The sequence below is a fragment of the Ips typographus genome, linkage group LG16 (assembly GCF_016097725.1).
Source record: "Ips typographus isolate SLU linkage group LG16, UJ_Ityp_2.0, whole genome shotgun sequence".
Taxonomy (NCBI): domain Eukaryota; kingdom Metazoa; phylum Arthropoda; class Insecta; order Coleoptera; family Curculionidae; genus Ips; species Ips typographus.
In genome coordinates this window covers 3599758-3627586 of record NC_138437.1, presented here as the reverse complement: position 1 = coordinate 3627586, position 27829 = coordinate 3599758, and the positions used below count along the sequence as shown (strand labels likewise).

General features: G+C 32.9%; 1 protein-coding gene across 1 annotated transcript; it reads left to right on the top strand.

Annotated features, from left to right (window-relative positions):
* The first annotated feature begins 1561 nt into the window (after positions 1-1561).
* HGTX (HGTX homeodomain transcription factor) lies at positions 1562-27426 on the top strand. Its single transcript, XM_081993892.1, has 3 exons — positions 1562-2473; positions 15561-15748; positions 26048-27426. The coding sequence occupies exons 1-3, from the start codon at positions 1858-1860 to the stop codon at positions 26210-26212; spliced, it is 969 nt and encodes a 322-aa protein (XP_081850018.1). The 5' UTR covers positions 1562-1857; the 3' UTR covers positions 26213-27426.
* Positions 27427-27829: the final 403 nt, after the last annotated feature.

Sequence of the window (27829 nt, the reverse complement as noted above, 5' to 3'; positions counted from 1 at the left end):
ACAAAATTCAGAAGACAGTATTCCATATCAGATTAAGGTTTGGTAAGCATACACAATATGAAAATCAAAACTTTATCCTAAAACACAGCACAGACAAGTTATAGAATCATCACTATTAAATAACATAAAATTTATTACTTTATGCAGTGTTTATAAATATTTAAGATTGGCAGGACTGTACTTAAAACTCTACTTAAAAAGAAGAGTCCGGTGTTTCTTGCCTAACTACCAATCAGTGTTCCAGAGAACTAATCTCATGATTATGACAGAAAATCTATACATTTGATTTAATTGAAATTTTTCGAATTATGGCACCTGTGTGTAAAATACCTACTTTTCGAATATGTCAAAAATGAAAAACGCTAAAGAGACGAGTTTTGGTCAATTTTGTATTGCTTTTCATGCTCTTTTGAATGCTGTTTAAAGTTCAATTAAAAACGCTAAGGCTATTAAAAAATTATTTTTGTCAAAATTGTAATTTCCTAGAACTTTTTGATTGTACGGGGATCTTGGAAACGGTTAGTGATGGTTAAATGGGAGAAAAGTTGCGTAATCATGATCTTAATAAAAAGACATTTAGATAAAGCAGAAATTTATGTTTGGTTTTTGAAAAAAGTGATTTTTTTAACGAAATAGTTTTCAAGTTAGTTTCTTGCTCTAATTAATGTAATTTAGAGCGGATTATCTCAGTTTTCATGATTTTTATTAAAGAGCTTAACTAAAACATAAAAATAAACTTATCTAAAACCAATTTTTTGCAAAGCTCTGTCCAGCTGTAATTACATTAACTAAAAGGTAAACAATTTTTTTTTACCAATTATATTATTATAATTTTGGTATTACAGCTCAGTCTTGACATCGCAAAATGTCAGAAACAGAAAAAGGAAAGAAAATCCAAAATCCAATTACAAAAATATGTAAGCTGTATTTACCAAATGTTTTGTTTTTGAATTACTTTACTATTATTAGACATCAGGTCAATAGAATTTTTTATGTTAGGTCAATTCACATATTTTTGTAAATGTAACTTTGATTTTTACACACTGGACATAAACTGGATCTTGCAACTGAAACACCCTGTACAACAAAAAAATATCCACGGTGATTTTCCTTAGAACTTTGGTAGTATAAAAAATGCACATGGAATATTCAGTCATATATCGTATTTACCGTTATTTACGTCAGAGCAAAAGAAAATTGAGTAGAGCGGTAAGAAAGTGCACTTAACAGAAGCTATTTAATCAGAGCTTTTTAGGGCATAGAACAGCGAAGCTCTATTCCACCGCGAATATGCTTGCTCTATAGAAGACAGCGTTCCCTATAACAAATGAAAGAGAAGCGAAATTTCGGAGGGGGAAGGGCGTGCTCGCGGCCAATACCGGGCGTTGCCAGTAAACAAGGCTTACGCCAATCATGACGCGCGCCGCAGCGTCGCGTTCCTCCTTTCCGCCAATGAAAAAAGCATTAATCTCTTTTAAAAATAGAGCGGAGTGCAACCACGCAACTACGCGACACGCACAGAATCGCTAACTGCCATAGAAGCTACCGTAATGAGCTTCGCAGTAGCACATATTTAACATGCAGTTCACTCTATAGATATCCCCACTCGCAATTCACCTTGCCACCGCCCACTTAAAACTCACTTCGTCGACTGCATAGTTTCCTTACGAATTTCTCGTTAGTCTATTGTCAACAAACTGTGTGTAGTAGTTCTCTTGCCGAGACTGAACTCTTGTTCAAACTGCATTCGCAAAAAGTGATGTTCGCGTAGTGATTGTGCTAACATTAGGACTAGGATCACTAGAAGACGCGGCTAGTTCGCGTCAATCACTATCCATCACGGCGTCTCCGGTTGCAATGACGCAACATAGTGACGCTTCAAGCGACCGGTCTGAGGTATCAGTAACACCACCACCTCCAGTATCCAAAATGTTGGAATTTGCCACTCATCAGAATCTAAGCCTTTTTAATTTGGAACATCGGAACATGCTAGCAGCACCGTTAGCTGCCTTACATTCTATGGCAGAAATGAAACAACATCAGAATCCTCTAGATCATCTGCATAGCCAAGACAAAGGTGATAACGATGTCTTGTTAGAAAGAACCAGCTTACACATGGAGAGATCTGGCCTAACAAGAAGTCCTAGCAATAGTAATAGCTCACAAGGTGCTAACCCTCACGGCATTGACCATATTTTGTCCAGGCCTTCACAAATCACGACCGGTCCGTTACATTTCCCTCACAATTTAGGATTTAGTCAAAATTCTCTCGGCATGTCCGCAAATAGTGCACAAAATGCAGCTAATCCGGGTTTGAGAGGGTTTAATATTGCCGCTGCTGCCTTTTTCCATCATCATGCTGCTAATGCAGTTAATAAGCCTCCCGTTGAACTTGGAAGAACAGCTGGTGGACTTTACTGGCCTGGAATTCAAAGCCTAAATCCTATCGCATGGAGAGATCGACTTAGTAGCAGTAAGTACCTTTTCACTAATATTTATGTTTAAATTGTGCAGCGTGTTAGTATATGTGATAATTTTAATTGGAATTAACACCTGTCAATCAACGTAACTAAGTAGTAGTGTGATATTTTAAAACATCTACTGAGTGGGTGTAGTAAAAAATAACCTTTGACTACTATACACTACACTAGCTCTGACATTTATCACATCACTAATAAGAGATACTAAATCAACGTTTTACTCTAATTATATCCTAAATTTCTTTTATGTTATATATTATGAGCATGAATGAGAAGAATGGTCTACCATAAGAATTCGCGATATGAACGATAACCGTTTTATTTTATCGGTGCTATCATATGAATTTTACCCAGTTTAGCCACAAGGGGTTTCTTTACTTGCACAGTAGAATTTAAAGGTCAATATATAAACCACACAAATACATAAAATAGCAATATTTTACTAGTATAACTTTAAAATAACGGTTTATATTGGGAGCTAAAAAAGTTTTCTTCTCTTCTAAACATTTGTTTGCTAAATTGATTGTGTCTCAACTTTTAAATCAACTGAAATTAAAATTTAGTCAAGAATTTAGTTCAGATAGGGGATGTGTATATTTTGAATCTTCAAAGTTCAAAATTGTTAATTTCACAATACCTTTTTCTTTTAATCTATTTGTCCAGACCTTCTGATAGCAGTGACATTAAACGTATTAGGGAAGTAATATTAATTTATATACTGCAATTTATTGTAATGGTTTTAAATGAAGAAGCTTTATGATTGAAGAACTGATAGCAGCTCTCTAATATATTTTTGCTTTCAGTTATTATTCAACTAATAAAATAGCAATTGAATAATCCTTACTTGTAGTAATGTTACATGTTCGTCATTGTTGTAAAATAATTACTTCATGTACAGAGTGTCTCGTAAAAGTCAGGTCGTTGACATGTTCGTAATAATAATAAATTACTAAAAGTGAACGTTTAGGATTCTTAAAGTGTCGATATCTGGGATTTTATAGAAACATAACATTATATCAGACTTTAAAAAGTATAGGTACCAGGTGAAAAACACTTATAGAAAGTCAAACTAGGACTTTGACAAAAACAATAATGAGGTACAGCTGTTATAACACAATGCGAGTTTTTGCTGTTTTTTTTCTTAATTTCTTTCATTTTGACGGATGATGGAAGATTTGTTTATTTTAATGTACACTAAAGAAGGAAAATAGAGTTTGCAGCAAAATATCTAGAACTGCCTATCCCAGCTACTGGAACAATTTATAATATTGTTAACATGTTTTACTGAGAAGGTTTTGTGGGAAATGTGCCCACGAACAAACGTAGAAAGTCAAGTCGTTCTTACGGAAGGAATGAAGCTAGATATTTTAGGTTTTGTGGAAGAAATTCATAAATGCATCTTTGAAACAACTTTTAGCTTAGCAATTTCTAAATTTTTAGTTCAAAAAACCTTAAAAAAGTTCAAATACTTCAATCATTAAATGCTTTATGAAGTTGATAAAATTAGAAGAATCCATTTTTGTGAAAGGATGCAAAATATAATTAACAATAATGAGCATATTTTACCAAAAATTATTTACACTGATGAGGCATCTTCCCAGTTGTGTTAATTCGGAAAATTATACCAGAGAGATGTTTTCAAATGGCATTGTCTCAAACTGCGTTTTTCTCTTATGATTAGATACTGGTCCATTTTTTATTGACGGAAGTCTGAATAGTTATACATTTTTGGATCTTCTTCAAAATCGAATCCGTGGTTTCAAATGGATAGAGCTTCTTATCATTCTACAAGGGTCATTACAGATTTTCTTAACCGAATCTTTGCTGACAGATGGTTAGGCAGATTTGGGACACCTGACCTCCCCTCAAATTATTTCTTTCTCTGGGGTTATCTGAAGTCAAAAGTGTACAGCCTAATCCAAAATACACAAGAGCGGCAAGATCGCATACGTACTTACGTGATGAGTTGAAGACGATATTTTTAAGAAATGTACTGTAATTGTTTTTGGATTAAAACAAAATAAAAATGTGTAATGAATGAAAACGTTATTAACTTCAAAAACTGTTTAAAAATCCAAAGTGACTCATGTTTTCAAAAACAAGGAGAACAAAGTGTGTTGGTGTATCTCTGCGGCACTATGGTCTGAAGATGATTAAATACATTACTGTGTGGCAAACGACTTGTTTTTTGAAAATATTATTTATTTTACAAATCGTAGTTATTAAACGTGAAATGAAATAATGTGTAATTTTGTCCTATAACTGAGTAATACAAACGTAAGAAATTAAGGTTTCATTAATCTGAAGCTTCTCTTAAAACAAATGGCTATAAGTGTTGGTGGGAAAACACTGTGTTACCTACACAATGCATTGAGGTGTGCTTTTTGAAACTGAACATAGGAAAATTAACTGATTATTTGTTCAGAGATAAAAAAACTCACTGAATATTGTAAAAGTTTATTAAGTAGACAAACTAAGTTCCAAACTACTATTAAAAGTACAAATTTGAGTGGAATAACCTAAAGAACAACAGTCTGCGATTATGTAAGAATTCAATTTCTGTTTGTATATAAAGTTGTGACAAGTGTGCTTTTCCCTGATTTTGAACAAACCAACAGTATAAGAAAACAAACCTCTCTATAGGGAATTCGAATAGTTCGTAAGTGCCCTGGAGGAAGATTAGAGCAAATGTTTGCGGAGCCAAGCGAAGCAAAAGTATAAAGCTGCCAGTTCTAAAAATGAGCTTCAGTTGATTTTTATTAAGGTTTCTAAGCTCAATTATTAACGGGCCTTACGACTGTAAGCTTTTTACGATTATATTAATATGGGAAATCGCTCTGAAATTACTATGTAATCTAACCATATGTCAAGCTGATAATATCATTTATTTCATGAGGAAGGGGCTGTTTATGACTCGCACACGTAACAGCCTTTGATTACCACCGTAAACACGGCTAATTTACACCTGGTAATTGATCTTTCTGTTAGCTGGTATGATTTCAATTTATAACATGAACCTTTCGTCTTATGATCCCATTTGACAGCAAATATTATTGAGGTGTTAGTTGTTGTCTATGTAATTTGGGGTGAAATTTATTATTTGACAATTGTCTTGGAGTATAAGGGTTATTAATAATGCATGTTGTGCTCCGTCATGGCTACGGCATGTTGATGATTTCACGTTCTATGAGAGTTTACCTATCCGACCGCAATTCTCGTCGTAAACAATGATATCCTCGTGCTTACAAACCCCGAAACCAATTGTTGATCTCAAATGTTTGTTCCTCCACATCATGCAAACAGGGAGAGTGTCAACCTATCCTATTTACTTAGTTTCTGATAATCGTGATTTTGTTGACACCTGGTAAACTCCACCCTGGTCAATTATTAAGTTCCCTTCTTCAGTGCTCACAACCTTAACAGAGGAATATTAAACTATATTAATAAAGTTCCCTTCCACGCGTAATAATGGTAAAACCCACATCCGCGTATGAAATTATAATTATTAGTTCTACAATACAAGCAACATATGCTTTTCTTCATTAGTTTAGTTGATTAGTCGATATCAATAGCAATTTTGTTATCGGCTCAAGAGTCACATATGTTTGCAACATTATTACATCATATATCACAATACAAAGCAAAAGGTGATGGTTGCGGCTCAAGCCGGAATCGGAAACAATGTGATTACAGTGGTCTAGTTTCTCCAAGTTGTTTTATGGTTTCTACTTTAGTTCAGATTTTATTACTTCAACTACAATTCAGATTTGGTCACCAACACTTTGAAATTAATACAAGATTTCAAAAAACTGATAACAAATTGCATAAATGTTTCTCTGGTTAGTAAATGGGTTGACCAACGAGAAGTTGGACCATCGTGTGGTCCGACAGGGTGTATGAGCTCGATTCTCTGTCTCACACCTCTGGCGTAATGACCATTGACGTACGTGATATTTGATTTCTGGCGCCATCTGGTCTTCACGTTATTAACTAGACAAATCAAACAAACTGAGATATTAATTATTCATATCTGATGCCCCATAGACAGATGATGATACATCACAATCGCACGTTCATGTTGTTTTCGCTTCATAATTAATATATAATTGTCGCTCTAATTAATTTCGTTTCATGTATAGTGATTTCCAAAGATAAACTAACATTCTTTAATTTGTGACACTTCCGGTTATACCGGAAGTCGACTCTAGCTTTCTCATTTGAAATGAAACACCTAATATATTATTACATATTTCTACGGAGAATTTTGAACAACTTTTATGTACAATGTTCTTTCACAATTGCATTGCTCAACATAATTTTGTGTAAAAACCCATCTTTTCTACAACGGATTCGAGTTGAGCTGAGGCCAAAGAAAAGAAACAGCCGTTCCTCAATCACAAAAGCAAACAAACATTTGAATCTAAAGAAGAATACGATAAGAAACAGAATAAATCAAGAAGTAGACCACATCAAGAGAAATTCACGAAAGATATGGAGGACGACTTATATGGATCCCAGAAGAAAGTGTGGAAAATGATACAGAGACAAAGAAAGAACATGAATGAATTTATACATATCAACGAACAATGAATCTATACGGGGGCATAGAAGAAAATTACATAGAAAGCAATGCTGCAGACAACAATGCTAACAGAACGGAAATTACACAAGAAGAAGTAAAACAACAAGCGCCGGGTCCGGATGGAATACATAATAAATTCATAAAATATGGGTAACCAACATTACACACTTTACAGTTACTAAAATTATTTAAGAAGAACATGACAATGGGGAAAATTCCAGAAGAATGGAAAGACAGGTTCTACTGCCGATACTTAAAAAGTGCAACAGAAAAGATCCAGAAAATTTTAGGAGCATAAGCTTAATGAATAGCACCCTGAAACTACTGACGGCAATAATAAAAAGCAAATTAGAAATACAAGTAGACATAGCGGAAGAACAACAAGGTTTTAGAAAGAATCGCAGCACCGTGGATGCAACATTTATTAATAGACAAATAGTGGAAAAGTCACTTGAATACCACAAACCCGCATACATGTGCTTCGATCGGGCAAAAAGAGATGACATTTTAAAAATGCTAAAATAAAAATAGACTTAGAAAAAATAATAATACTTAAATAGAGTGATACGGCAGGACTCGCTCAGCCCTTTACTGTTCCATGTAATAATGGATAAAATAATAGACGAACTGAAGAAGCAAGAAAGAAGACCTAACAAAGTCAATATAGTATGCTAGTGGAGAACAGTGAAGACGACCTACAAAGACAACTTCACACATTTAACATCACGGCGAAAGCCTACAACATAAAGATGAAGATGATGTAAACTGGAAGTCGACGGCAGAAGCATAGAACAAGTTATGACATTTACTTACCTTGGAATTGACATCTCTAGCGATAGAAACATAACCACAGAGGGAAAAAGACAGGCAATGAAAGCAAGAAAAATTAGCGGATGGATGAGAGAAACTATATGGACGAATTACACATAACTACAGAAAGCAAAATTAGAATATATGAAACAACTGTGAGACCGATTCTAACTTACGCAGATAATGAGTAACGTAGAAATTAAGACTCTAAAACAGGATAGGATAGCAGCCAAACAAATAAGAGCATACGGAAGCAATGTAACATTCAGAGCATCAACAAATGAAGAAGACGAATGAAGAAAGACACTGAGATAGTCATGTTGATAGAATGGCCTGACACACCTGACAGATTAACTAACATCTGCAAAAATAATAAACTTTACAGCAAAAGATCAACAGAAGATGATTTAGTGACAACTTCAACAACAGAAACATAATGAGCTGACAAACAGGATCAATCCTAGTCAGACGAAGAGGAAGAAGAAAAATTGGGAAGGCAATTAGGACACAACAAAAAACACCAAAATTGATAATATGATATTTAAAAATATATGCAAGTATCATATTGTAGTTTTTTACTCAAAACTTCAAATATTTTGGAAAGGAATAAGTATAGGACATTGTACATAAAAGTTGTTTAAAATTCTCTGTAAAATCGAAATATATAATAATATACCGGATGTTTCATTTAAAATTATAAAGTTAGGGTCGACTTAGGGTGTAACCGGAAGTGTCTGGTTTTTCCTAAACGTCTAACCTACCATCGACCATCCATCACCCTGTATATAAAGGGTAAACAACAATATAAATAAATGGTAGACTAGGAAATATTGAAAATACATTTTGATTTCTTGGGTACCTTGAGATAGTCTAACCCGAATTTTTTTCAGTGAATGTTGGAGTAAGTCTACGACCAATTATAAATATATAAATGATCTTTATTTTCACAAGGAAAAAAGGCTACCGACCACTTGGTCTTTCTGAATATTACTTCCATATAACATTTCATAACATTTACATTTTTCTTATGTGGTCTAAAGGTAAAAGTCATTCTAAGTGAAATGTTCTAAGAGGGTGAAAGAAGGACCAAAACATTTTAAGGTAAAATTTCAAATTAATTAAGATTTTACTATTTCGTTCATTAGATGAGTTAGGTTAACAATGAATAACACCTCTTGAGGATATCTTATGAATTTCATAAAACATTGTAGTTTTTTTTAGAAAATTTGCTCTTTAGCACTGTCTTCAATTTTGTACTCATATTCACTCCATTGAGAAAGAAAGAATATGCACCCAAAATTTTTTTTCCTATTTTTTTTATTCTGTTATTTATGTTATTAACACCTGACCAGGCAAAAAGACAACGTCCATGATGAAGGTTACAGACCATAATATAACTTCATCGTGACTCACTAGATAGCTGTGACGGCTGGCAAAGCAGTAAACGCTGGCAGAATGGCAGCACCGCAGCATGATAGACCGTTAAATGAACAACTAATTCAGTAACAGGGTCTTCAATTAGCAAACTTGGCTGCTATAATAACGGGGATGCCGACGTTATATGTTCTGCCATGGCGGACATTACATAGGGCACATAGTCGAGATAACGGTTCATACTTCGTAGGACACAATTTCGTCTTAATTAAATTATAGAGTTGAATTGTCCCGGCCTCATATGTCATATATCTTAGCTGGATATTGTTCAGTTAGCAGTACTAAAACACCCACCCTATATGAGGTCAAAGAGATAAAAAGGATCCAGACGCAAGCCTTGGGGGCCATAATGCTTAATATAGTTTTTTTGCAACGTATTCAATGTTACCTGGAACAACCCTATAAACATAAATAATGGAAGGAATATGGTTTTTATACGCAGGTTGGATAGGAGACGTGTTTGACATGGAAATGGGTTTAAACGATTTATATCTCCACGTATTATTAAAGCTGTAAAAATCTAGCGCTTTTATATTTTCTACCTGTGTTATATTAGCTAAACATTTTGAGAGGAAGAAGACTCCCGTAACATTCTCGAATATACCCCGAATATTGATATTCCCAAGAACAAGAGGGAATATAGGTGCATTATTGAATTTGTTCGAGCCTTATACTTCCCTTGAGGGCCATCTCCCGCTATATCCTGCGTTGTCAGCATATATAGATTATTATATATACATCTGGTTTCTTTCCCATACAATCTCGCAAATATGAACATTGCAGAAAGATACTCAAAAATAATAAAATGACACTTTAAAGCAGAAGTGGCCAGAAGTCAAAGTTTATTTGAATAATTCCTAAAATATTTAATTCCATATTTCTTTAATGTAGATCTGCATTTATTAATGCTTAAGAGATGAGTAACTCGTGAGTTTCTTGAAAATAAATGAGTTAAATGTCAAAGTAACAAATTTTTCATAACAGGCTTAGTTTTTCTGGTCAAAAATACTTTGTTGAAATTTCGAGTTGACACACAAGTTTGATACTAAAAAATTATTGATTTAGAACACAAACATGGAATACACATACACATATTAAGTGGTATTACATTTGGGAATGTTGTAAAGTTTTGACTCAACTCATTTTGACCAACTGCAGGTTGTACATTAAAGTGACCCATTTTGTACATTTTTACAAATCTTTCCCATAAAATTTATGACTTGGTTCCCTTACATTGTTATTGTTATCTTTATGTGGTAATTCATAAAACCTCTTCGAATAATAGTATTATCAGTACTAATTGACTGAAACGGTTATACTTATCAGCAAATGCATTGTTAATCGTTTATCCTGTAAGCGATCAAAAATGAAACAACAAAATTTGCCCGCCGATTTAATAGTGTGATTTATAGATGGGAGATTCAAAATATGAAATTACGCATGGGGTAGAGCAACAAAGGGACGGTTTTATGGTTTCAATTAAAAGATACGCCAATGGATTTACGGCTATGCATCATACATGATCCAATATTGCCACTGCTTATGGGGTGAGCGTTAGGCTACATCGTAAGAATAATTATTAAAGGGGGCGTTTTGTTTTTCCATGCCAAACCTAATGGGCTTTAGAGTTTTAGGATGTACTCCTAAAACCCATTTCAGTCCTGTTTAATTATTGCACTTCAATCATAGTCGGAAAGATCAAACTTACAAATTCCTGCCTTGAGGTTCAACCTCCCCATTGTTAGAAGCCACTTAGGGAGCGTGGAATTAGGGCGATGAACCAATTATGCTCTACTAAATTGTTAAATTTAATGAAACCACTAGGGTGCAATATTGTTTTTCATTGGATTGAATTGAGTAGTTAAATATTAAAGTCTTTTAGTGTTATGTTCGTAACATTTATTCAAAGCAATTTTTCTTCTCTGATACTACACCAAACAAAAAACTGTGATCATTGAACTTAGAAATAAAATTTGATAGAACTCAGAAAAAAGCTTTTTTTATATTTTATTAGAAATTAGTAGAGAGTACATCTGCGAGGTATTCTGAATTCTGGTATAAAGTTTAGCTTCTAGTTACTATTACACAAAAGCTGTTATTAAATGGCGATTATATTATACAGGGCAAAACATCACGAAATCACAATTTAACACACGTTATCGCACACACGTGAAAACAACAACTTATGAATCGTAATGAAAAAATTCAATTCAATTTATAAATTCCGTACAATATTGTTAAACTTAACACTTCAGTATTTAAATTATTTTTCTGTTATGGATTAATTAACTTCATTTTATTTTTATAATGGATTTTTATACTTTCAATTGAATTAAAGCAAATTTATTTTTTCTTCTTTCAAAAAGTGCAATTGTCACCTCTAAAACTTTAAAACTTTTAAAAAGCTCTCTATTTTAGTCCCGATTTAAATGCTTTTCTTAGCTTTATTGAATCATTCTGCATATGCAAAATTATGGTAAATATGGGGTGTTTTTTCCAATACTATTTCAATGGGCTACAGCTACAGCATCACAAAAGGGTTTAAAGGGAGTATAAGTCGGGTTAACGTTCCTCCCCGTGGTAACCCTTGTAATTTTTGTGGGTTATGGTCGATAGATTTAGGGTAAGTTATATAAAAGTGTCCCTAAAAACGTAGCGTCTTAGAATTGTCCAATGACGGCAGAAAGTCTTAGATTAGTACAAAGTTATGTTAGAATCCTTATTATTGTCCTCAGATAGTCAAAATTGATGTTGTAAGCTTGTTTACTGCCTTCATAGTGTTTTAGAAGTATTCTTAGTTTCTTAGAATTGTCCAATGATGGCAGAAAGGTTTAAATTAGTCGAGTTATGTTTGAAGGCGTTTCTTAAAAATATAGTACACCAAATATATGACTAATTGAGCAAATTCTTGGAGTCTCTAGAATTATAAAAACATCATTATATTTTGCTTCAAATATTATGCTATTAAATTCTCCCTTGCTAAGGTTTTTTAAAATGTAGTTAAAATCGTAGGTTTACGGGAAAATCAACTCTATTATTCTAAAATATTTTTCTATACTGAAAATATCTAAATATCAAACAAAAAATATAACATAAAGGGGTTTGTTTAAAAAGAAGTTTTTGAGAATCAGAGCGTTTCTCACCTAATTAACTGTTGATGTCTCCAATAAATTTAAAAAGTTGACTTTAAGATAGTTAGCGATAACAGTTCAAATTATTTAATTCCAGCCTTGTAAACTGCTCATAAATCATCAATATTTTTTCCATAACACTCAATACAGACTGAACAACCCCTAGCTAACCCAAAATTATTACAACGTTGCCACTGTTAATTAAATTTAACTTATCTTAATGATAAAAACTTGTCAAAAGCACAATTTCCGATATAGAATATTGATGGAGACAACGGAGTAATAAAGGTTGTTTAAATTTAAATTTTCTTATCACACCAGGGAGCGTCAAACACCACTTTAGACCATACAAACGTCAGGAAAATTGACACCATTTTAAAAAGTGTGTACCGCTACATGCAATCAATATGCAACAACCTACTTCTGGACATTATATCAGTTGTATGTAAATTTGTCCACTAATTATTTTTTCTTAAAATTAATTTCTGTTCAATTTCGTTAATTTTAGTATTTTGAAGATATAACATTAGTATCTGTAAATTGCATTACTGGTCATCTTTCAACAGTTATAAATATGTATTGTCTTATTCATAATTTATTTGTTTATGACTCACATATTATTTATTTGCATAGGTTTTTGTGTGTTTCTTAATTTTGGTGGTTATAACCATTCAATTGTACATAAATAAACACAATGCACAAGAACATTTTTAACAACTTATGAATTGCTTTTCTATTATTTTTATGAAAAATGCTTACTATGGTGGTTACGTTTGGTAAAAAGTGGTAAAAATCAATGTTACACTATAAAAACAAGTAGTAGTTGTGAACATAAACCGAAACCCTCAACCAAGTACCACAAAGGCGTAAATAAAATTGTAGTCCTTACAACGAAACCCAACACACAATAAATACATAAATACGGTTGGAATCGACTCCATGGAGAAAGTGCGATTTTTTCCGTATTTATTTTCACCCTTCTCGTGTTTCCTTGCGGTCTTTACGTCGGTAACATGTGCTGAGAGAGAGGGATAAAGAGATTTGAAACAATAAATGATTTTCTTCCAGTAAATTTGTATTCCGACACAACCGCCTTTTCTGGCACTACAGTTTGGTACATGATTTTATTTGTCAATTTATTAGTAAACCATTTTATTATAATATGACAACTTTTGATAATTGCATGCACAAATTAATAAGAAAAGAATCTGGTGATGAGCATACACATTAAATTGATTTGTAAGATTATTCATTTCGGAAATGGGAGTGTAATTGATTGATAAATTGTATTTGTGCTTTTATAGTTTGACATTTTTCAGCTCACTGAAAGACTGGATATTTGTTGAAGATAATTTGGGGGTCAAAAATTGTAACTGTAACGACATTTCAAAAAGCATTCAAAACATATTAATATTTGACTCTAAATAGTAAGCCTTTAACCCTAGTGTTCTGTAAACATGTTTTCCTCTGTTTAAAAATCATGTTGAAACTCCATCTAATCTTAATATGTATCTCAGGAGGTTTTAATAAAGAAAGACGTTACATAAGACTCTGGTGCTCTTAAAATCGAATAGGTTCTGCTTAAAATGTTATTTTCACGAGCCGCCTCTGTCGGCGTAGGGAAATGTTGTTATCATCTCAATCCATCTTCCGTATCAGGAAAAGTGTTGTGCTTGTCGTGTAGAACAAGCATCACCATTGTAGAAGTGTTTCTGCGGTTGCCGAAGGCGGTAACCTAGCAACGGAATTCTGGATGAGGGAGAGAGAAGAGAAATAAGGGTAGGGGTCGAGGCGTGCCGGCACAAACTTCCACACAATGGGCCTAAATTAAATCCCAAAAGGGCCAAAAATGCTCAAATTATGCTTATTTTCCTAAACTTGTTTACTGCTCAGACCTCATACTTACACTGACTCATACACAAATTAAAATGAATTCCTGACTTGTATGTATAAAATTTTAAAATCTATCTTTTAATTGGCCGAGGGTGACTTTATCCAAACCACTGTGAGCCATTTCTCGGATGAAGCAAGCTGTTTAAAGCAAGACACCCCGTTGGAATAATTATATTTGTAGATAACGGGATCAAGAGATTATTCAGTTTAGTATCGCCCCATCTCGCTTATCAAAACGCTAACACACTCTTACAAGCTTCAGTTATGTCTGTTATGTGTTATCCCCGTCGTTACACTAATTCTCGATTGTAATTTTCTCAATCGTTTTAATTACATTGATTAAGCCAAAATCTTTAAAAACCTTTAAAATTTTGGCATATTTTTAAGTCACTGGCTGTAGAGGTAATAGTTTTTGGATGATGATTGGAAATCAGAAATGTTTTGTACCATTTTAATAATAAAATAATTCGATTGAAAAAAAAATCACATAAAAAAACCGAAGTTTAAAACAGTCAATGATCAAACTGAAAAAGTTCAGTTTTCCTTTAGTTCGAAAATTTTTGCTAAATTATGTTTAGTAGTTTCAAAAAATTTAGTCAAGATAACAGAATTGTCCAATGTACTGTTTTTTTTAGCCAACATTTTGTTTCACAAAAGTTACTTTTTATGAATCACATTTTAATACAGGATGATCATTTGTTTTGTTATTTTTCCTTTCAGATCGTTAATATTGTTTTCTGGGGTATTTTAAAATTGATCACCTTTCTAACACAAAACATTTTCAATTGACATATTACTCGTTCTTAGCTGCTGGGAATTCTTTATTCAATGCTTTGACAATTAAACTTAAAATCTTATAATTAGCTAATTGTCTGGACTAAATAAAAAAAAGCAACATTTAACCTTAATTTTAAAATCGATTTTTGTCGAATATCGCCCACTAATTAGCGTTGTGATTTCAATTTCCAGAAAACCTATTGCGCCTGTTAAAAATGATAATTGAAACCGATACGTGGATTATAACATTACGAGACCATATTTCTATAGGGATTATGACAGATTTGACACGTCAGCGTCGCACATGTGCGCCTATATATCCGGATTACTTGGTTTTATATTTTGCTTAATTTGTACAGTCAATTATTTTTACAGGGGTTGAATATTTCCAATATTATTTTTGCGTTATGTAACATGCAGGGTTTAACTGATTATTTTTTTTTTGATTTCCAGTTAACCAAAGTAATATGGCGGGAGGGTTAGGACCGGACAAAGATGCCAAAAAGAAGCACACGAGGCCCACGTTTTCAGGCCAGCAGATATTTGCATTAGAAAAGACATTCGAACAAACCAAATACCTTGCCGGCCCTGAAAGGGCGAAACTTGCCTACGCCTTAGGAATGAGTGAATCTCAAGTAAAGGTAAAATTTTTTTTTAGTTTTATTAATGAGCTGCAAGAAAACGTCGAAAATTCGAGCCACTGATTTTTTTGATTAAAAAAAAAGCACTCAAAAGTGAAGAGTTGGGATATAATTCGACGCCCGTTGCGAGAGCCCTTCATATTTAAATTTAATTAAACTTGTAACAAGATAAAATTAATTTTTAATTTTTGCACAACCGAGGTAATGAAGGTAACGAGAATCTTAAAAAAGTCGGCGTTTAAATGAATTTTACGACGACTTCTTCGCTGCTAAAATGCAGCGCTGGGAGGGTTTTGTCCAGATTATTTTTTTGTTGTATACTCTAAGGACCTTTTACTTTAATGAAGCGCAACTCCAACCGCGGTTTAATGGCACCCCATAATCCAGGTCTGTAATAATAAAATTAAATATTCGCGTTATAATGCGATTTGCTTTTGTTCCATCTTTACCTTATTGGGTACATCCCAAAGCACACAAAACGAAATCAGAATTAACGTGAACTCTCAACAAATGAACTAAATTAAGTTATAACAAAGCAGATAAACACAATTTTACATAGATTCTAAATTTACAACAATTTGTTTTGTTAATTTGTTAATTGGTCTCATGAAATACCTTAACAAGCGTTTCAAATTCACTTTCCTTCTCCTCCATCATGTTTCCCCATTTTTTTGTCATATCTTTCGATTTCTTTCCAAGCCACTTTCAACTACATTGTTTGTAACTTTTTAGATTTTTATTTCCAATTTCCATGATTTCAATGCTTTTTAAATTACTCACTTTTACATCTCCTTTTTTTTGAAAATTCAATTTTTCTGAGTTTAAAAGTTGTCATAAACTCTCTTTGCTTAGGAGCGAGGATTTATGAAGTGTTCTAATATATTCCGTCATCTATAGAGTTAACCCCCAAATCCCGTTCAATTTCTGAATATATATTATCTTTTTTTATGCTTTAACATCGCCCTAAAGCCGAAAGCTTATTGAATGTATAACGGGCATATAATTGCCGGATTACATATTTAATTGGTAAAATTAAAATATTCGGAGTTAGCAAAGTTTGCTGGGGGATGTTCCCAATCCTTAATATTGGGCATATTATTTTTTGTCAACATAGAGACTTCTATTCCAATCTCGGCCGGCGCAGATTCAATAAAAATGCAAATTTAGTGAGTAACAAAAGGGGACATTTACACTTGTCGAAAGATTCTCTTCCTGCGGGATTTTCTCCAACATGGGGAGATCCTGGTTTCATTAATTTTGGGAAGTCGAGATATAACTCGTCGTTTTTATTTTCGGCTCTCTTATAGCCGGATCAAGTTTTCCTCTAAAAGCGTCGTTCAAAAAAAAAAAACACGGAATTGAATCCGGCCCTGGAAGAGTACGCTTAAGTATATGCAAATACTCTGTGACTGGACCTGTTTAGGTTTAAACCTATTAGATCACCGGAAGCCCAAGTGGAATTACTCGTGGTGGATTTTAATGGCCGACCGGCTCATTTTAACCCCACGATCTACGTACTTAAAAAGTTAATCGGATTCATTTCAAACGCCGATACGTTTAGGGTATTTTACTAATCGTTTGGATGACAGATTTACTGAATACAAATTAGATCCGTTGACATATTGTAACGTCCTTTGGGTTTTTAACTAATTACTCTTACTGGCTTTAATCTTTTGAAATATTTCTAGCCAAAGCTAGAAGAAATTAAATAGCTTTTAATAAAACCTAATGTCAAAACATGATGTAATAATGAGACTGAGTAGTAATTTGACAACATTTGTTGGTGACAGATCCCTTTTCCCGCAGTATGGCCAATATAATTTGAATGTATCAGATTCGATCTAGATGGAGGGGTGCTCTAAAGACATAGAGTAAAACAGTGCCAACCGCTGCCAGAGCAACATATAGAGCTAATTACGTAGTCACTTAGCGTTAATCGATTCGGTTGCCTTACTTTAACGTTAACGACACACTAATGACTCTCATTTACATTGGGGTGCGAGGCGGTCAAGCCCAGAAGATCCTGATATTTACCCAACCAATTATTTCTCGTTTTTGAAGAATAATTTACTAAAAATTACACGTTGCTTACATTTCTTTGATAATATATTGTAACCGTTAAATTAGTGTTAAACGTTACAAAGCACGTTGCACGTTTTAAAAAAGTAACTTGAAATTATTATCTAGAAATTAATTAAAAATATTAACTCCTAAAAAAATATCCAAGATAGAAACATTAATTTAAGACGTCCATTCACCCCTTGCGATTGTGATTAATTACGAGAAAAAATTACGATAATATCTCCTCAACGAATTTCATTAAGTGTGAGATTATTTTCTTTTTGGCTTTCAGATTATTTTATACTCAGAAATAAAATCTACAGAATTTCCTTGAAAATTAGCAATTACCAATTAATGATGTTAGTATTTAACATACAGGATAAATTTATCAATCGTTAAGTCTTTAATTTTTGGGGATCAACATAAACCTGGTTTGGTTCTTGAATACAGTTATGGATTCCTAAGTAATCTAATTTGATTTTTACGTTACTGTGATAACTAATCCGTGTTAGTTATCATTTTTTTTAATTTGACATAATAAAAAGTAGTTTACAAAACAATACTGAAATAGGGAAAACATTGATGGTTCAAAATAGCGGATTACTTCCTAAAATTTGTATTAAGACGGAATTTTTGTCAACTTGTCAACTAAAAATTTGGTCAAAAGTCAAAGTTTTATTTACTCATAGGTATAGGTTTTCATACTGGTTTCTCTCATCTGCATCGAATAAATTAACTTAAATAAAAAAAAATAGTCAAGATATACAACTAATTAATAGACAATTTAACAAAATACTATGGGAGATACCAACAGTCAAGCAGCTTAGAAACCTGTGTAAATAAGCTATGTTCGATTGTGAAAATAATTTATAGCGCTGGGAAAAGGGAAAAGATTCAAAATTTATTATTACTAGAATTATTATATTATTACTAGATTAATTATTACTAGAATTGCACAACAAGTATGTTAACTATCAATCAATTTAAATTTCCCGTTTTATTAGCTATCTATGGAGGTATAAAACTCCTAGAAAAGTGTGTCAAATAAGCGAGATATTCAAAGTTAAAACAAAGAGTTTCAAGTGTGTAGACTTGGAAATCTCGCTTGATTTTGACGCCTCTTATCGGCAAAACCTTACCACCAACCAACCAACTTGTATACATTAACGGAAAGCCTGTTTCATTGGCTATCCAATGACGTATAAAAGTCCTAAACCAGTGTAGGAAATAAGCAATGTTATTTAAAGTTAAACTTTTATACGTCGATGAAAAGCCTGTTTATTTAGCCTGATAACTATCCATTGACGTATAAATGTTATAACAGCTTTTGTGAATTATCTCCTTAGAAATAATATTGGTTTTATTAAATTTGACATAATTACAACTGGGTATGTGAATGTGTACAGGGTGGCCAACTAAGAATGCAAAGTACTCTTTTTAGGAAACTAAAAGTGTAAAGATGTTTGAAACAAAAATTGTATTCAGTAATATGGCCATAAGGAACAAATCTAATATACTTTCGTAATTCCAGCGTTTCCGCATCTACATGAAATCAGTGGCCACAACGGATTTTCGTTCAACAATCCTAGTAACTGATGCTATTTCCTGATTCTGTTGCTTAATCTAGTGAGTTTTTGTTCCAATCAGTATCTCTCTAAATGTTGTCGTTTTCGAGATATTGACTATTAAACATTGGAATTTTCACTATTTGGAAGGCTATAGCAGGTGAACGGTTGAAGATAGAGCAAAACGGTTTACATGTTATCTTACTTTTTTGAGATCTATCTTATGATGGTATTTTCAACATTTTCAAAACAAAAATACTCAAAATTTCAAATTTGTTCAAATACGATTGTAACATAGATCTCAAAAAAGTAAGATAGGAACATGTAAACCGTTTTGCTCTATCTTCAACCATTCGATCAGTCAATATCTCAAACATTTAGAGAAAAACTGTTTAGATTAATCAACAGAATTAAGAAATAGGATGAGTTACTAGGGTTGTCGAACAAAAATCCGTTGTTGCCGGTGATTTCATGTAAATGCGGCAACGCTGGAATCATGAAAATATTTTAGATGTATTCCTTATGGCTATATTTTTTGACAAAATTTTTGTTTCAAACATGCATCATTTTTGGTTCAGGCATTCTTAGTTGGACATCCTGTACAAGGTGTTTGATGTTCCGTGGGTAAAATTGAATAGTATATTAACCTAACAAAGTATATATTTGATTGTATGTAATACAAGTAATATTGCTGTATTTGAAATTTGAGTTTGACCTTTGAAAGTCGTATCATTTGGTTAGGCTACTACAACTGGCTCTATGGGTCATTTATAATATTATGTCAGTAAAAGTGTTACAGAAATTAGGAAAATCAAACTTTTGTCATGTTTTTAAAAAATGGTTCTTCTGGGCTTCGGTTTAACAGTGATTTTGTCAAAAATAGGCAGCAATTGTAAATCACTAATTTTTGTGTAAAGAAATGTGTATAATTGGGTGATCTAAATAACAATAAAGGAAATGCTTTCCTGCACTTAATATCTATTAATAAAATCAAAGTTAAAAAACTCTGATACAAATATTAAAACTAATTAATTCAACTAATACCAAACAAACTATAATCTTTTATTTATTAGTCCGAATGAATTATTCAAATTTTGATTTATGACTGCGGTAATATTTTAATAATGTTTAAATTAATTATTAGTTTATCTATTAATACGAAGTTGAACTAACAATAATGGGGATCGATTGGTTTAGCGAGCGAAAACTTCATTACCAATGTTATTATGACATGCATTATTTGAGCCAATTAAAATTATGCGTCTCTCTATTACTAACTAATTAATTTTACTATTGAACATTTTGATTAACATTAACAGAGTAGCTTTATTTTGCTCAATTAAATTTTGACTTTTTTTGGAGCAACTCGTGTCTAGTCTAATTAATTGAACAAACGGCATAGAGCTGCCATTTAAATTAGCTAAACAGCGTTATTCACGGTACATTTGCCTTATTTAACGCTTTATTTGAATTATAGCCTAGTAATAATGTGGGCTATTAGACAGTACATTCCAGATGAGATGAAGCCAACGTCTATACTTGGTTTATTCCAGTGTCGGACTTAACTTAATTTTGAAACCTCAGTTAAATTTCCAACCCCCAAAATATTTCTAGTAGATTTCAGATAGTTTTTTTAATGTGTGGGCCCTTTTTTAACACTGCTCATTATTCTAGTAACTAATCCAACATAACCTAACCTTATGGTCGTTTTGAGTAATTTGGTGATCAATAATGCTGCTCATAAATATGTAGATAGAGTATGAAATTTTTTGTCAATTATATTTAAAGTATCAAACCGTCGTCAATAGCCAGTACGTCGCTGTTTTTCATCCCCCTTACGAGATGTCAATGGGGTTCGGAGACCGAGCTGTACTGCGTATGATGTATCGTTTTTAAGGGAGGGTTTGCAGCCACCGCGGCATAATCTTCTGACAAATTGAATAAAGGCGGCACAAAGCTAGGGAGGCTAAAGGGCCGCCACTTGTTTATAACAAACATCGTCATAGCTATTTAGACTTAGCCTCCCTGATTGATAAGGCTGAGCGTAAACGACTGGCGGGAAATTTCATGGACTTTCCACCTGGTTTCGCGACATTCTGGATTACTGGATTTTTATGCCTGTGAATTATTGTAATGCCAAGATAACATTTGGTGTAGTTAAAGTTCCAGCCTGGCTAAAAGTAACATATAGTCTAAGGTTTCAGTTTCAAAAATGTTTTTCTCAAGCTAGAAATTGTGGTGGCAATTAAGCTCTTTTAAAAATAACATTCATGCATCGAACAATTTACGAAACAAACGAATTGGAAATGTCCAGAACCAATTAATACACGCACTCCAATAACGAATTGAGGAATCGATTTGCAGTATCAGTGCAGGAATGATACTTTTTTTAGTCTGCGCCCTGTTTTGCAGCGGGCCTTCGCCAATTGACATTTTGATTTATTGATAATTCTGCCAATCTACGTGACATATATTCGTTTTTATTGTTTTGGCAGTGCGAAATGTCCGGTTTTATAATTTCAGATTAAATCTTGAAATACTACGGCTCCTGCTGGAGAAGCCAACTATAAATAGAGTCAAATTACTTACGCCCCATTTCTTTCAGTCTGATGAAATCCTCCAAGCCAGACAATACAGTAGAAGATCAATAAGCAACATTTATAACAGCGTCATCCTTTATTTTCTGAGTGCTGGCAACCAATTTTGAGATAGTGTTCAGTTTATTGTGTTCACTTTAAAATTAATATTAATGATTGAATAGATTTTGTATAATTAGAATGAAGCTATTGGGCATGGTGAAAAAAAACTCACTTAACGTTAGGAGTATTATTAAGACAATTTTGAGGCGATATTCAAGCTGAATTTAAATTTTGCAAGTACTTACAGAGATAAATGATAAGGGGACTACCCTAAAGAATTATCTAGAGGAGAAACAACCTACATATGCATAGTACATATTTGCTAAAGTACTGAAAAGTATATCATTAAAGATCTAACAGTCCTGAACAGATTCACCATAGGCAACGATCATAGGATGGTCAGAACAAAGATATGTATTGAAGGCAATTTTGAAATGAAGAGAAAGGTGAAGAAAAACGAGAAAATGAACATGACCAAGCTTGCACAAAATAAGACTATATATAAGGAGAGACTAAAGAAACAACTAACACGAAACCTGAAAGGCTCTACCCTAACAAAGACCATGATTAAAGTAGGAAAAGAAATAGCACAGAAGCAAAGAAAGAGGGAGAGTTGCATCATAGAACAGACAAAGAAACTTATGGAGGAAAGGCGGAACCTGAACAAGGAAGGGAAAAGACTATCAGGAAAATAATAAAAGAAATAACCAAGAAACAGAAATATGAGGAGTCAAAACAACAGAAATATGAAATACCAACATAAGACCAACATTGGTTAGATATGAAATAAATAAAATCAAAGACATGATCGGCGTAGTAACCAATATTAAAGAGGATATCATAAATGTCACAACTATTTTATACGGAACTATACGAAACAAAACGGAAACCACCAGCCAGGATTCTTGTACTGCACCTTTTCTTGTTAGATGCATTTTAGTAATTTTTATTTGGTTTCGTTTTTCATAAGGTGCCCTAGATTCAGAAATTTTCTATTTTAATTCTTAATTTAGTTTTTGGAGTATTCCACCAGGTGTCCACCAGGCTAACAACAAAATTCGACGGATATCAGTCGAAAGAACAAGCCAAGTTCAGAAAGGGTTTCAGCACGAGCAACCACTTACTGACAATGAAAATCCTAGTAGAACGAGCCAACGAATATCACATCCCACTACTTTGTAAAGGCTTTTGATAGTGTTGAACCCTGGAGCTGTAAAAAGCTCGCTAATTAATAGCAGAATAGACTACAGATACATTACTAAAAATACATGATGGAACAAGACCGAAGACACATACGAAAAGGTGTCAGACAAGGCGGCACAATATCACCTAAACGTTTTAACTAGGCCCTAAAAAAAGTTTTTAAAAAATTGGACTGGAAATAAAAAATGTGAACAACACCTGAACAACCTAAGATGTGCGGATGACATCGCTTTGATAACAGATAAGAAAGAAGAACTGAAGGAAATGCTAAAAGCACTGGACAGAGCAGCCAAAAATATAGATCTTAATGACGAACACCGATGAAAACATTACAACGCAATAAAAAATAGAGCAAGTCGATGAATATATAAATCAGGGACAAATTATTAAATTCAACAGGGAAAACCAAACAGCAGAGATGGAGAGAGTTATATTGGGCTGGGAAGCATTCGGTAAATTGAACTACATCCGAAAAATGTATGTACTTCCTGTCCTCACCTATCCTCACGTATATATCACAAACATGGATAAAGTAACAAAAATACAAAGATCACTTAGTAAAACTGATAAATAGAAGGAGATGAGAGTGGGTAAAGAATAGAACAAAAGTAAGAGACAAAAGGACGACTGATGGAACTAATGTATTTTCCTGGCATAATAAAAGAAGCAGAAGAAGACTTCAGATGAGGTGGGCGGATGACCTGAGGAAACACACAGGAACTAGATGGATGAACAAAACAGACAGGCAAGAATATCCATAGATGGACAGAAGAAGGCTAAATATACTTAAAGAAGTCATCTTCCCGATATTTAGTTTTAGAAGTATCTTCAGTTGGTGCAAGTTTCTCAAACACGTAAAAACATATTTTAAATTTCGGGCTTTCTCTTTCTATATTGGTTTTCTAGGTATACAGACATAGCCGAAAATGTTCAATTATTTTGGGCATTCTAAGCTTCTCCGGAATTGTTTTCTCATTTTACATTGTCGATAGTCTTTTAGGTTTTGCCATCTTATCCCAAAAAAAGCAATCTTAAAAAGTTAACCTCACCTAACATTTTGAATTTAGTTTTGATCCCTCAGAAGTCCAATTTTTACTTAGGAAATTGCTGGTTTCCCTGAGTCATTTTTTACTCTATTGATCTAATAAAAACATCTTATACAAGGTGTCTGGAAATGGTACCAGCAACACATAACTGAGTAGTTAGTTCTACAGAAAAATAAGTCTTTATAACTTTTTTCCAAAAACTCAATAATAACGATTCTTCAGGGTGTCTAGGTTATGTTTTTTTAAATAACGTTTTTGTAGGTCATTCTGTTGGTAGGCTTTCATGGTTTTGACAGATTGTCATATATTAGGATGATTATTAATTATTGTTTAAGGTCAATTATTTTTCACATCCTGTATGTCCGTTATTATTGAGTTTTCAAAAAAGTGTTCACATCACATTCATATTTGCTGTAGAATTACCTCGTTAAGTGTTGATCGCACCATTTAGGGACACTCTGTATTCAATTTAAGGCGCAAAGAACAATTTTGTAGACCTTAGATGAGGTTTAGACTGTGGATACAAAAACGACATGTTCAGCGCAACAGATTTAAACGATTTAACACATTACATCAACGTCAATTTAAAACGCTTTAAACGTAAAACTGACGTATGTGTAACGTTTAATAATTTAGTAGTAAAGTGGCGTTTACGTGTAAGACCGTGACTTTATCAGAAACGGTACAAACCAACCACAAACTTTAAATCCATTTGTTAAAAACGTGGCAGAAAGTCCGATATACAAAAATTTTCCTAAATCATACTTTTCCTGACTATATGTTTTATTAAAGCATTTATCATTACTGAAATAATAAATTTCAAATTTTAAAATTAAAAACATAGCTTATATACAGAGGTTTCTGAGCTAGTTGACTGTTGATATCTCCAACAGTAATTTTTATCTAGTATGTTTTTGATTTACTAAGAACATACATGATAGAATATGTTTACAGTGAGAGTAACAACGTTTTATTTTATCACTCAGCTGTGTTCAGACTTTTAGTAAAAATTTCCGAAAAGTATAAAATTACAAACCGTTTGTGAGAGAAAATATTGTATACTGTTCAGCAACACAAAGAAACAAGCTGGTTCAAAAGCAGAACGCTTACGTAGTTTGGCAGTGTTTGTTAGATGTTAATATCCGGGAGGTAACATCTTTACTTTAATTAATGATGCCCTTCTCTATCCCTTTCTAGCACCCTTTTAATTGTGTCCGTCATTTTCCTTTCCTCTTTCGTTCCGCAAATATCGAACCATCCTTGCCATGCCTGTATTAACTCTCGAGACCCTATTTGTATGATTTACGATCGTATTATAGCATTAACTACCTTGTAATTCGCAAATTTAATGTATAATTGAGGTATTATACAAGAATTACTAAAAACGGAGACTTTATTTGATAGCCCTATCAAGGGTTTCAGTATTAATTGATGCCCCCGTTTTCTTTCAGTGGGTTTTTGATTAAAATGGGAAAGGTGTTGTTTGCTTGTTGTGTCATGAATAACCACTAAATCTCTATACTTCACTAAAAATAAAAGGTGATTTACCCGTCGCTACTGTACGATGATGAATGGGTAGGAAGCAGACAACAATGGCGTCGAAAACCAGTTAAGGCTGGCATCGAAATGCGGTTTTACTAGCGCCCTGTCAGCTTTTGACGGCCAATCAGGGATGTTTGATTGCCACACCCCATTAAACTTTAGAGGGTAGCTTAAATATGCAACTCCTTTCAGTTTCTTGATTGACTACACTACCCCGGTAATAAAATCATATTTTTGTTACAGGTTTGGTTTCAAAACAGACGAACAAAATGGAGAAAGAAACATGCGGCTGAAATGGCAACGGCGAAAAGAAAACAAGAAGTTCTCGATAATCAAACTGATGAAAATAGTGATGTTATTTCAGACAATGAAGAAGAACATTCGGCTAAAAGACAAAATATACAATAAATTTCAGTTGAACGAGAAAAGAAAATTTACAGGAGAAAGGTTTTGTTTTAAAGTTTGGAAAAGAACAATTTGTGATAACTTAAATTAATTCAAGCTTTTAGCCAAAAATGTGAGTTTTTAGTAGGATTCAGATATTTACACTTAAAAACTTCAAAATCAATGTATAACTTTCGTATCCATTAATTAGATCGCAGATTTTGAGAAATATACCCTTAAACTTGTAGATAACTGTGTACAAAGTGGATTTAGACAGACGTTACAAATTGTAAGTGTATAAATGCAACATAGGAAGTGTAAAAATTACATTTGTGTTAGTTTTAACACATACTTTTTGTTTAAGTAGTGATTTTTTTCTAAAAGACTGTTTAACTACTTAAGTAGGTCTAAAAAGAAGTAACCCAACCGTGTATTATTGTAAATAAGCATTGTACTAACTACTGAACTAGTTTGTACTAAATAAATTGAATTTTATCTCTCTTATTTAAAATATTCTTTCAATTACTTTCTCTGCTTCTTGTTGGTAGTTGGTACAGAACGATTTATGTAAATAATGCATAGTTCTATATAAATATGCTTTATCTATATTAAGGCTTAATGTACTTTTAATTTTGTTAATTATCTGAGTCTAGTCAAAGTCATTTTATAACAAATTTGCAGACTCACCTTGAATGAGAGTCGATAATTTTTATTGCGTACAGGGTGGTCTTATATTATTCACTAATTTTTTACACATACATTAATTGTTTGGTTCATCAGCTACAAACAATAAAATTGCAAAAATTATTGTATATATCATTGATAAATTATTCATGCATGTAAAATAACGTTTCAATTTATGTTTTTTATTTATTACCAAACACGTATTTTAATATAAACATCGCAAGATTATCTCAGTGCTTTGTTTTATATGCGTAAATATTGTTTGTTTAAACTGAGGCAATTTTTGAACGTGAAATACTTTGTCATTTAAAAAAGCTGCAACAACACATTAAGTATGGATTGGAGCTTAAAATGTGAAGCAAGATTGACAACATGACTAAGATATTTTTATATAAAAATGTATAGTTTAATTCTTAATTATGTGCCAAAATTGAAAGTGTTTTGAAGATACGTGCAATGTTTGTATACATAAACGCAACTTATTTGCAGCTCTTTTATGTATTACATTAAAAGAATCTGTATTTGTAATTGAAAATAAAATGTTCATCAGTGATCCTTGCAGATGTTGTTTTAATGTTTGAGTTCCTTTGTAATTGTAGGTGACCAGGTAAAATTGAGTGAACATAAAATATCCTAAACGCAAGTCATTTAAATAACTAAGTTTGGAGTAATTATTGTTCAATTCTGTTTTTACCTGTGTCTGTCATTTAGGTTTAATATATTTTAATATTGAATTCTTTCCATGGACAAGACTGTGTTCAGAAAATGTCAATGTCAGGTCCATCAGGTAAAATATGACCAAAAAAGTGAATCCAGTGGTTGGCAAGAAATAAAAGTGATGTTATGTTAAGGGGTGTTATATGATTTAAATTTAAAAATATATGGGGTGTTTAGAATGGTTGGAACAACCTTCTGAAGATGATTTACACCTATCTAAAGCTATTCTAAATGTCTCGA

Excerpts from the sequence above, each read along its gene's own strand:
- HGTX (XM_081993892.1), top strand. The coding sequence starts at position 1,858 with ATGACGCAACATAGTGACGCTTCAAGCGACCGGTCTGAGGTATCAGTA. Across the intron at positions 2,474-15,560 it reads GAGAGATCGACTTAGTAGCA|TTAACCAAAGTAATATGGCG; the intron begins GTAAGTACCTTT and ends TTTGATTTCCAG. Across the intron at positions 15,749-26,047 it reads TGAGTGAATCTCAAGTAAAG|GTTTGGTTTCAAAACAGACG; the intron begins GTAAAATTTTTT and ends TTTTTGTTACAG.